Below are 12,913 nucleotides of genomic sequence, written 5' to 3' on the forward strand. Positions count from 1 at the left end.
GGCATATTTCTTCATATAAACAATAGAATAAGACAGTTGGAAGGGACCTTGGAGGTCTTCTAGTCCAACCCCCTGCTCAAGCAGGAGATCCTACACCATTTCAGACAAATGGCGGTCCAATCTCTTCTTAAAAGCCTCCAGTGATGGAGCACCCACGCCATTCCACTGGTTAATTGTCCTCATCATTAGGAAATCCTTGTTTAGTTCTAGGTTAATAATAATAATAATAATAATAATAATAATAATAATAATAATAATAATAATAATAATAATAATAATAATAATAAAGTTGGAAGGGACCTTGGAGGTCATCTAGTCCAACCCCCTGCTCAGGCAGGAAACCCTATACCATTTCAGACAAATGGCTATCCAGTCTCTTCTTAAAAACTTCCAGTGTTGGAGCATTCACTGCTTCTGGAGGCAGGTTGTTCCACTGGTTAATTGTTCTAACTGTCAGGAAATTTCTCCTTAGTTCTAGATTGCTTCTCTCCTTGATTAGTTTCCATCCATTGCTTCTTGTCCTGCCTTCAGGTGCCTTGGAGAATAGCTTGACTCCCTCTTCTTTGGGGCAGCCCCTGAGATATTGGAACACTGCTATCCTGTCCCCCCTCGTCCTTCTCTTTGTTAAACTAGACATACCCAATTCCAGCAACCGTTCCTTATATGTTTTAGCCTCCAGTCCCCTAATAATCTTTGTTGCTCTTCTCTGTACTTTTTCCATCCATTGCTTCTTGTCCTGCCTTCTGGGGCTTTGGAAAATAGATTGATCCCCTCTTCTTTGTGGCAGACCTTCAGATATTGGAACACTGCTATCACGTCACCCCTAATCCTTCTTTTCACTAGACTAGACATATCCAATTCCTGAAACCGTTCTTTATATGTCTTAGCCTCCAGGCCCCTAATCATCTTTGATGCTCTTCTCTGGCACTCTGTTTCCAAAGTCTAAACATCTGTTTTTATATTGTGGTGACCAGAACTGGATGCAGTAAAAGACAGGAGGTTCCATTTTGTCACTGATTCACAGAGAGTGTTCCAAAGGAAAAAAATTACAGGATAAACCATGACAGCTCAGAAATTCCTCAGATCTTATGGACAGTCATCAATTTCCAAAACCAATTGCCTGGCTTATTTCAGACCTATTCTGTAAAGAAGAAGGGAACTCTAGTCCTTCATCACTATCTTCAAAGTGTAAAAAAAAAAATAATGCTTATTCAGTTCAAATGCTGTTCTGAGCCAAGTATTTAACAGATTGTGCAGATGCAAACCCAAGTTTGCAAAAAAGAAAAAAGAAAAAAGAGCACAGCTGGGAGCTGCAGTTAACTAATTAAGTCCCAGACCAGTATAGCTATACGATGTAGATCTTGGCAAATGTGTATTTTGTGCATTTAGATTTTAGTTAAGCATTTGCATTACTTTAAGGGTGCACGAGAGCTAGTCTGGTATAGGGGTTAAGGCATCAGGCTGGAAACTGGGAAACCGGGAGTTCTAACACCACCTTAGACACAAAGCCAGATGTGTGATCGTAGGCCAGTCACTTTCTCTCAGCCCTAGGAAGGAGGCAATGGCAAACCACTTCCGGAAAACCTGGCCCTGCAAACTGAAGGGACTTGGATATGGTGACGAAGGCTGAATTGCAGTGTCAGGAAACCAATTCTGCCTCTTAAGGAATTGATTGCAGTGCTGTGATTCACGTAGAAAACCACAATGTTCGGGTCACAAGATTGAAACCGCATTTCATCACTGGGTGTCACCGGGTTAGGGGTTAGGAATGGACACCCACAGAACCGCCATGTTCTGGCCTGCGTTCCACTGGCCAAGATTTCCACGCACTGATGCAAGGCAGATTGGAAGCATTAGATTATTTTCATATGACTAAAGCTCTCGAGGAGATGAGGTTTACAATGTCACAAATCATTCAGACGTATTGCTGGAAAGCCTTTTGAAAAGAAAAAGTCAAATAATGCTCAGGCATAATCCTCTCCTTTTTCTGACCCATGCTTTGGAAATGACGAACATTCCTCTCATCGTTGTCAGGGATATTCGCCGATTTCCGTGACTATCATTAAGAGACGATCCCTAAGGATCTGGGTTTGGGATGCAGGCAGTCCTTGACTTATGGCCACAACTGAGCCCAAAATTTCTGTTGTTAAGTGAGACATTTGTTAAGTCCTGACAGTTTTCTTGACAGTCAGAACAATTAACCAGTGGAACAACCTGCCTCCAGAAGTTATGAATGCTCCAATCCTGGAAGCTTTTAAGAAGAGACTGGACAGCCCTTTGTCTGAAATGGTATAAGGTCTTCTGCTTGAGCAGGGGGTTGGACTAGAAGACCTCCAAGGTCCCTTTCAACTTTATTATTATTATTGAGTGAGTTAAGGTCATTTTACGACCTTTCTTGACACAGTTGTTACATGAATCACTGCAGTTGTTTCATTAATAACACGGTTGTTAAGTGAAACTGGCTTCCTCACTGACTTTGCTTATCAGAAGTTGTAATTTTGTTTCTTGTCAGCTATAAAGTGAATGTATACTTCATGCTAAGCCATCATTTTTAAACCATGGATTATTGAAGTCCAAATGGTTTGGTATGAATGTAACATTAAGCCAGAAAGGCTGATCTTACATGCTATTACTTTTTTCCCTTCAAACTATATTACAGTATAGCTGTGTTTCTCAATCCTGGCAATTTTAAGCTTAGTAGTTTTAACCCTGGACTTCAACACAACTGATTTTAGTTAAAAATCATGGCTTAGCACAAAATATAAATCCAGGCATAGATAAGCATACATGTGTATGTCTTCAAATACCTTATTTAGACCTCTTTCTCTACATTATAATCCCAGTGACAAATTTAACAAGCATCTCAAAAAGAAGTCCAAATGGGAACTGGATGAATTTTACACAAATCCCTGAGATTAGCTGGAAACAGAAACGTATTTGCTAGGAAAGTTAAATTTTCTCAAATGCTCATTTCTTCCACTCCAGAGAAATCTTCGCTTGCATGCAGAATAACCTTACAATTGTATAAAATCATTTTATAGTCCAGCATTTTCAAGGCAGAAGAACTATCCTTTCCCAAGTTCAAAAGAGACACCGACAGCCAGCATTTTAACTGTCATGTGCAAATGACAGAATCTCATTTGAACAAACAATGAACTTGGTCCTTCCTGTTTAGACCAAAACATGAAGTAGTTTGGAGAACGAGGAGAAAACTCATACATCCAGAAGCGTTTGGATTACCAGGCAGATGATTTTTGCTTCAAAGGAAGAAACGACTGAAATTTAAAAGAACGTTCAAGCTGTGGTTGAAGGAACACACATTTTTCTCTGATTAACCTATATTTTGTCCAGAAATGCATTCTTTATATCTATATTGAGAGGAAGGCCAACATTCTGCAAATACATTGTATAACACCATGACTTGAATTAGATATACTCTTATTTACAGTTGTTTAAGCTTGGTTGTGTTCCATGCAGGCAAGTTCATGCCCATTTCACCGAATCTCCCCTGGTTCCTTCCTATCCAAAGCAGCAGCTAAACCAATAGTTTCTTGCAGTTTATCTAACCTGATGTCTGAAATGGCATTTGCAGCTCGTTACCCCCTGAGTGGTTAGAACAGAAAAACAATAAAAAAAATAAAACACACGTTCCTGTTCTATCTTCTTACAGTGGGAAGATGCTGATCCAACCTCAGTTTGGACAGTAGGAATGGATTAGCTAAAAAGCAGTCCACCCGTTTCTTAAGCAGCTGGCAGAATTTGAATTTTTTTTAAAAAAAAGTTTTGCATTTGTTAAGATCAAAACTGGGGGATCAAAATAGGACTTCCCACAAGCTGAACAGGCAGACCACTGTGAAGGAAAACCAGACACTGTTTGTCCATGAAGTATTCACACCAAGAAAGCACATGCTACACTCTTAATATTTGAAGTGTCTGGAGTCCAAGCTGGATCCTGTCCAGCAAAAAAGGAAAAATGCGGTTAGGCCCCTACTTTCTACATAAAGGAAAAAGAGGTCATCCCAAACTTAGCCTGAATGGCCAAAATCAAGGAAACACACACACGACAACCTAAGGAAGAGATAAGATTTATTTTCCTTTCTACAGGTAGTCTTTGACTTGCAACTATTCATGTAGTAACCGTTAGTTACAATGGCACTGAAAATGTGACTTACAACCAGCCCTCGCATTTACAACCGTTGCAGCATCCCCATGGTCACGTGATCAAAATTGGGCACCTGGCATCTATTTACGACGGCTGCAGCGTTCTGGGATCGCCTGATTCCCGTTTACGACCTTCCCAGCAAGCAAAAGCCAATGGGGAAAGACGGCATTTAAAGACGGCAGAATTCCCTAACAACCGCTAGTGATGCGTTCAACAACAGTGGCAAAAAAAAGTTGTAGAACTGAGTGCGACTCAGTGAACTGCCTTGCTCAACCGCAGAAATACCCCTCACACTTGTGGTTTTAAGTCAGGGACTACCTGCCTGTCTCCGAAGCTCAGTTTCTATTGCTAGCACAGGAAGAGACAGGTTTGCAGTTGTAAATTCAGCAAAATCTGGACATCCCCAGATTAGCAGACCTTGATCCAAAGGCAGCGAAATAACTAGAAACTTAATGTTTGGCCAGTTCTGTCGTTTAAGGCTGAGACGTTGCCAGTACATTCACAAAATATTCTGTTTAGACTAGGAAAGTGTTCCTTATACAGTATTCGACTCTGTGGCAGAAAAAAACATAAATTGTAGTGTTTTTATCACCTTCTACTTTTACTGCTTGGGTAATCATTTATTTTTCCCACAGAGCATAATTGATGATAATGTTGGATCTAATCCTATATATTCGGAGTTTCATGCACATTAGGAATATCTATCAGTTTAGGCTGAGACAGGGATGGATGGATGGATGGATGGATGGATGGATGGATGGATAGATAGATGATAGATAGATAGATAGATAGATAGATAGATAGATAGATAGATAGATAGATAGATAGATAGATAGAGATAGAGAGATAGGGACAGAGATAGAGACAGATAGAGATAGAGATATATACATATAGATAAACTGAAGTGAGAAAGATGTATGCTTGATCGAACATATGAATTTTTCATACCCTGGGCGAGCACATTTTGTTCCAATTAAACCATCTTATCTTCAAGAAGACAGCCAGATGACAATTACAATTCAACAGCTATTGTTGCTGTCTCTGTCCAAATACTATTAAACTTGATTTAATTTCCTTAAAATGAATTCTGTGTAGCCAATAAATAGTGTCATGGTCTCATCTGGAAACAGCTGTGTGAGTTGCTATGGTGACCCAAGGCAAATGTTCACAAAACTGATAACAAAACCCTTATAAGTTTTACAGAAGATCATCTCTGCAAAACTAGACAAAACAAACCGTAAGACTTCAGGCAGGATAGACAGTAACGTTTAGCACTTAAATATAATTCTGTCTGCCAAAAAAAAAATTATCCAAGACATTTATGTATATTAAACAGAGAGTTAAAATGTACGTGACCATATTTCTTTTATTAGCTAGCTTTCACAATTCATCATGAAATGTGAAATGTAATAAAGGAATAAATTTTATTTTTTTCTTCTGCAGTATCCAACCTGGTTCAGCCCATTTTCAATCTCTCTTCTGCTCCATTCTCCTCTTAGACCAGATCTGATGCCAGTTTTCAGAGAGTTATCCGACTGATGGGCAGACAGGTAGATATAAATATATTTGCAACCATTCATTAGGTTGGAAAGAATTAAAAAAATGGCTGAAGATTCATGAGTTTAATCCATCTTGAGAGTTTCGGGCAATTTCACTCTTGCGAGTCCACAGCCACGTGTACAAACATTGAAATATCATGAGATTGGATGAACTTGAATGTACTTTGAAAGAAAAAAAATGTGTGTGTGTGTGTTTTTAAAAAAATAGAGGCTATATGTGTACCATATACGCAGTGGTGGGATTCAGCCAGTTCGCACCAGTTCGCCAGAATCAGTATCTAATTTTTTGTTGCCCGGGCCCAGAATGGACTTCCGGAAGTGGCATCCACACAGAGAACTGGTTGTTCACATATTTGAATCCCACCACTGCATATACGCATGGCATAAACTTTGTATAGCCAAACCCCAGCATAGTTTCAATGTAGGAAATGACCAGGCTGAATCCGAGGGAGGGGTCAAACATGTCATCAGTCATGAGTCCCATCACGCCCACAAGCGATTGAATTCCATTGACCCTTATCCACCGCCAATTTGCTTTGGCTCTTAGTAGTTCAGATTATTGTAGACACTTCAAGCTTGCAATGAATCTTTATACCCATTTGAACTGCCTGGATCTTTTGATTTCCCTGGTACTTGACACAGACTCCAAAAACGATGACAGATACACCAAATCACCTCAAAACACCTCATCCACTTATGTACAGAAATCTTGCCAAACTAAAAGTGAGCACTTGCTTCATTAAAGATATATTCTGACAGTATAAGAAGGAGCTATCTTGACCTTCTTCCGCCTAACCCAACTATCTAAGCTTCGCTACCTCTTGGTCCTCTGGAATGCAGCCCCTCCCTCCTGAGAATCCAGACTACATTCCACTACGCATACAGTCTTCTAAAACCTTATCGAGCCTAATCTCCACCAGTGAATGTCAACAATTTAAAAAAACAAATCAAACAGTTTAGTGCATTTGCACCTCATCTTAGTTGTCAATGACTTTTTGTACCCAAAGACAGCTTAGAGTCTTCCACTGTTTTGATTAGAAAATGGAAATCCCACCTACCTCTTTCGCACTGAGGTCCCGTGAAGCCATACGTGCAAGCACATCTGTTGGGTGCAACACACCTTCCTCCATTAAGACACCCATTTTCGCAGACAGCTGCAAGTGGAGCAAATAATAAAAGTCAATGAGAGGCTACCAGAACTTGGGTTTTCATAATCAATATTCATTCACAATTTTCAAGAGGATAAATAATGGATGAAGCTCTTTCTAGAAAGTTCCAACTCACATTGCAAAATGGGCAAGAATAAGGTCCACCCTCCATGACGAAGAATTAAAACCTAGCAGAGTCCACAACTTGACTCAGTAATAAATCACAGTAATAAATAAATGTTTCCAGACATTTGATCCTTAATTCAGATCTCAACTAAACATGGTAGAAAACTCCAATACTTTGTTTTGTTGCAGAAAATAATGTAGTGTCCAATATAATTTTATAGATCCATAACTTTCAGTGAAAATGTTTTTATGCTGCAGCGGATTGATTTGAGCTGAATATAATGATAGGCTCTTGATTAGAACTCAGATCACTGGAAGATACCCAGTCTAAAGAGGGATATCCACTAGATAAATACAAAATAATATTCATATATTCATTGTAGGGTGCGAGCTCTTGCTTTTCCAGGTAAGGGATAATTGGAAGATTGTTTGACAGCACAATCTTCGAGTCTAAGAAGGGGTGTGTCCAACCTTAGCAGTTTAAGACCTGTGGACTTCAACTCCCAGAATTCCCCAGCCAGCACTGGGGAATTCTGGGAGTTGAAGTCCACTAGTCTTAAAGTTACTAAGGCTGGACACCCTTGGTTTAAAATATAACCGTTCTCTCTCTGTGGGAACTTTCTTGTCAGCAAACATGTCTACTCCTTCTTCCTCCTATTTTCCTCACAACAACAACCCTGTGAGGTGAGTTGGGCTGAGGTGACTGGCACAAGGTCACCCAGTTGGCTTCCATGGCTAAGACAGGACTAGAACTCACGATCTTCTGATTTCTAGCCTGCTGCCTTAACCACTAGACCAGGGGTAGGCAACCTTGGCTCTTTTATGACTCGTGGACTTCAACTCCCAGAATTCCTGAGCCAGCTGGCTCAGGAATTCTGGGAGTTGAAATCCACGAGTCACAAAAGAGCCCAGGTTGCCTACCCCTACACTAGACCAAACTGGCTCTCTTTACAATTTACTATACTTTTCATGATAAGCCTGACACAGAGATTTGCTTTCAGAATGCAAAAAGAACTGGATGGTGCGATGACAAACTTGTCACTCATCGGATATTAAATGCTTAAAAGTTTCCCAATACCTTTATGACATTAACACCAAAACATCTACAGCAGTGAGTCTCAAGCATTTGTCTGAGGCATATTCCAGCCAGCAAGAATTTTCCTGGCACTTCTTGAAAAGTTACGAGCTTCTCTGAAAAATTACAGGCAATCCACACGCAATCGTTGCCTGCATTGATTTGGTGGCTGATTTTTTATTTTATTTTATTTTAACTACATCCAAGGTAGAAGTGCTGAGATGAGAATTTGGCAACTGAGGCCGAGCTGAAGGACTGTTTCACAACATTATTGTATTCAAAATTCCTCCGTTCAGAAGGGTGACATTTTTCGTCTGGATCTAATCTGGAATCCACATCACAGTGATTGGAGAACATTATTCTCAGGTTACTTGGGGTGTATGTGTGTGTGTGTTTCTGTTTGTGTGTGTGTTTGTGTGTGTGTGTGTGTGGAATGGAAGAGCAACAACCATTGGGGACCCCACCATGAAAAGGTATTCTTGCTACTGTTTTTTTTATGAGCTGGTGAACTTCCTCCATGAATTGTTAAACTCAAATTCTCAATTGCTTCCTTATCATCTGGACCAGTGGTGGCGAACCTATGGCACGGGTGCCAGAGGCGGCACTCAGAGCCCTCTCTGTGGGCACGCCCGCCATCGCCCCAGTCCTAGGCCTTCAGCTGGGTTTTATAAAACCTTTTCGCTTTAGGCCTCTGCTGCCATGTACAAAAAAAAAAAGGTTCAATCAATCAGTCAATTTCAACTTCTCGCGGGAAAAAAAAAGATCTTGCAAAGTTGGAATTGATTGATTGAACTTTTTAGTCCCACCCAGCCTGCTGTTACCACTGCAGCCACGCCCACCCAATGGGCCACACCCACCTAATGGGCCACACCCACCCGGCACCCGACGATGCGTAAGTGGGTTTGGGGTTGCAGTTTGGGCACTCGGTCTCTAAAAGGTTCGCCATCACTGATCTGGACAGTGTAGCTGAATTCCAACTGAATATTCTGTTTACTTACGCTGCCCACAGTGTGTTCCGGTGTATCCCTTTTGACAGAGACAATGATCATCGCTGCAAGTCCCACCGTTCATGCATCTGATGTTGCAGTGTTGCACTTGAAAAGAAAGACAATCCATTATTTACTGGTGTGTACCACATGTACATGCAACAGACACAATCCACCTCTACGCTCGGTTCTGCAAATGACATCGGAAAATGTGCAGGCAATGGAGAATACAGGTTGTAGGGAAGACTCAAGAGAAACTGGCAGATGAAAACTAAAAAAAAAACTTACATGGGAAAATATGGAGCTCAACTTTTCAATACCAAAGGAGGATAGAATTTCTAAAGAAAATGTCATGTAAATATGTAATGTAAAATACCATGTTTTGCCATTTACTGTATTTCAATGCCACTAAGTTGTCAACACAGGGGAAATCTAACCACCTAGCATTTAAACTTTCGTATCTACCGGCCAACGATTATTTGATCTTTCACCGTGGACCAACAACAGTCACGACCCCGCTTCCCTCTTTACAACGTTAAATTAAGAGATGAACAAGATATTCACCTACGGTTAATTTCGTCTACGTTTTATATGTTTCGTCTTTACTTAAGGTTATACTTTCGTTGGAAGTTTTCCTGTTCCGGTCGATATTACGATTTCTAAACCACAAAGCATAACTCACCCAAAACTATGGTTAACCCTTGATACGCTTTTTAAGTATCTTCCAAACTATGATTTTAAGACGATGCTGTGACGTTACTCACAGTTTAAGGATTCAAGCATTACAAATACGCTGAGATTCACTAAAAAATGATTTTTCTGCTTGTTGCTTATCTCACCTTTGCTCTGGGAACACAGTCAAGGGTACGTAAGAGTCTTTCCTAATTTTAATCTCTCACAATAAGAATTTTGTAAAAGTAAATTAGGTGAAACGAAAATATCTGGTCTAAACTCATGTAATGAGTCCTACTTGAGCCTGCCGAAAGCAATACCTGGGATTTTATGGCAGGGGCGTTCAACCTTGGCAACTTTAAAACCTCTGGCTAGGGAATTCTGGGAGTTGAAGTCCACAAGTCTTAAAGTTGCCAAGATTGGACATCCTTGTTTTACGGGGTGTCTTTGTAGAGAAAAACAGGGAAAACACTGGAAGTTTTTAAGAAGAGACTGGACAGCCATTTGTTCAAAATAGTATAGGGTTTCCTGCCTGAGCAGGGGGTTGGACTAGATGACCTTCAAGGTCCCTTCCAACTTTATTATTATTATTATTATTATTATTATTATTATTATTATTATTATTATTATTATTATTATTATTATTATTATTATTATTATTATGGATCATTGCACAGTCAGCCAGATGTTCAGACTGGATTTGGCATTTTGTCTACCTATCGAGTCCTTACCAGGGACCTGGGATAGGCAGATGTGGATGTTTGATGGTATATTACAGATATCGTTGCAGGATGGAAGCAGTTCCTAGTAAGGCCGCCTTTTGCAATTGACTAATGGCGAATTTGTCAATGCCAATGGTGTTCAAGTGCTGCTCCAGTTGTTTTGGGATTATTATTATTATTATTATTATTATTATTATTATTATTATTATTATTATTATTATTATTATTATTATTATTATATTCATTCATTCATACAGCATGTTAAAGGAAGAATCACACATTATGCAAGGTTGGTCATAGCGTGATATAAACCAGCCGTTGTGAAATCTGCAAAACTCGGACAATTAAATCAATGGGACATCAGGCCAAACCTTTCTGCTCTGTGCATTTACATATAGGGGTTTTTTTTTCCCCTTAATGGCCCCAATAGATTTTATGTTGCTTCAACAAGAAGCTTCAAAGGAGCTACTTTTGATCTAAACCACAGCCCAAGAGCAGATTAAAATGTCCATTTTCTGTTTGTTCTGATCCCAGCGATTAGAAGCCCACCCAGATGCTGCTGTCTCCATTTCTGAAAAATCAGCCTTTTTAATATTAAGCTACATTATAGTTGCGCTTTTACTCTGGCTCCTAGGAGGACTTAAATTTAGCTAGAGGGAAAAAAACAACCTTAACAATAATCAGTTGGCAGACACCAACTATTTCATCCTAAACTGATCAGGGGCAGGGGTAGCCACGGCCCTAGCTTGAAAAATGGTCCAATTAAGCTTTATAAAATTGTAGGAAAAACAGATCCAATTAGAAAACACATAGGAAATGATATCATCTGCCAGGCGGGCTAGAAACTTAAAACCACAAAACTGATTTCAATTAGAGTGGAGCGTGCCAAAAGCCAACTTCCATTCCCACATAATCACCAAAACCATTTAAAATATTTTCGAATAGGTTCAGCAGTAGCTTCGATACAGAGTCATAGATTCCTATATAATCTCTACACAGGTAGTCCTCAAGTTTGTTTAGTGACTGTTCAAAGTTACGACGGCACTGAAAAAAGGGACTTACGACCGTTTTTCACACTCACGGCCGTGGCGGCATCCCCATGGTCACGTGATCAAAATTGGTGACTGACTCAGGCTTATGACGGTTGCAGTGTCACACGATCCCCTTTTGTGACCTTCTTACAAGTCAATTGGGAAGCCAGCTTCACTTAACAACCGTGTTACTAACTTAACAACTTCAGTGACTCGTGTAACAATTGTGGCAAGAAAGGTTCGTAAAAAGGGGCAAAATCCACTTAACGTCTGTCTCACGTAGCAACAGAAATTTTGGCCTCCCTTGTGGTCGTAAGTCCAGGACTACTGTGAACGTCTATAAACGTTCTCCAGAGACAAGCTAAGAAGTTTTCTTATCTTTCCAAAGTGAGTACGACTCCAGATCGTATGCTTTAACTATGCTCAAAAGCGCGTTCCCACGCCAAAGAAAATTATTTCTCCTTTATTCATTCATTGGCAAGCTAGATGCGGTACTTGCCTCACCATTTTTGGAGGATATTGTTTTAAAGAATAGGTGGAGTTGCAATTGTACAATACGCTGAATCTTGTAAGTAAATGTTTACTTATATTGTTTTACGGTAAGTGTTTTCTTTCCTGGAAAACATGGCACCCATTCAAATCAACTTTGTACGTTTCACAGAAGACCCCATGTCCTGCAATGGCTGAGTGTTGGCCAGTGGTAACACATCTCTAGTTTCAAGGATTTCAACATCAGCCTTTCTTGGAGGAGCTATAGAGTTTCCTGTGAGATTCCACATATTCCTAAAAATTAAGGCCTAAGAAATAAACTGAGTTTTGTCTGCTTAGAAGTCATCAAATTGAGCCTAACCACAGGTGAAAAGCATGGGTAAATACCCTTTATTTCAACTTGATCCCAGTAATAATCTATTCTAAACCATTTAGAAGAAGATGAACTAAAGTGGATTATATTATATTATATTAGAGCTATTGCCTTAACAAACTTTACGAACACATAAATTAGGGTTTTTTCCCCCCATGTTTAGAGTTAAGTATATGAGATAAACCCAGTGTCATGGTTCCGACAGATGAAACTCTTCAAAGAACTTCGAGGCATTGTTTAGTTTCGGCCAAAATCTGAATTCCCCTCCCTTGAACACATAGTATCAAAGCACAATTCCCTCCTCTCATTTACAGCCATAAATCACATTCTCCAATTAGTTTGAAATGCAGACTTTCCCTCCATTACTCCACTCCGCCATTTCTTTTCATCTCTTATTTCAAAAGCCCTGAGTTCACACACTATTACAATATTGTTATGTCTAACTAACTCCTATCACATTCCTCCTTCCCCCCCCCAGTATCATCTAATTCTAAGAGTAAAGCATAAGAAAGAAAAAGGCGGCATCTCCATATGTTGTCAAAGCAAGAACATCCAATGTTAGCAGCGTTG

At 39.8% G+C, this 12,913-nt stretch overlaps 1 protein-coding gene across 1 annotated transcript in view; it reads right to left on the reverse strand.

Annotated features, from left to right (window-relative positions):
• FBN1 (fibrillin 1) overlaps positions 1 to 12,913 on the reverse strand; it is a 149,130-nt gene that overhangs the window by 129,557 nt on the left and 6,660 nt on the right. Inside the window, exons 3-4 of the mRNA XM_029284183.1 lie at positions 9,069 to 9,164; positions 6,780 to 6,875 (exon numbers count right to left, since the gene is read on the reverse strand). Coding sequence (XP_029140016.1) covers positions 6,780 to 6,875; positions 9,069 to 9,164 — 192 coding nt within the window. The remainder of the gene's footprint in view (positions 1 to 6,779; positions 6,876 to 9,068; positions 9,165 to 12,913) is intronic.

The sequence above is a fragment of the Protobothrops mucrosquamatus genome, unplaced genomic scaffold (genome assembly GCF_001527695.2).
Source record: "Protobothrops mucrosquamatus isolate PMUCROS unplaced genomic scaffold, P.Mucros_1.0 scaffold415, whole genome shotgun sequence".
Classification (NCBI taxonomy): Eukaryota; Metazoa; Chordata; class Lepidosauria; order Squamata; family Viperidae; genus Protobothrops; species Protobothrops mucrosquamatus.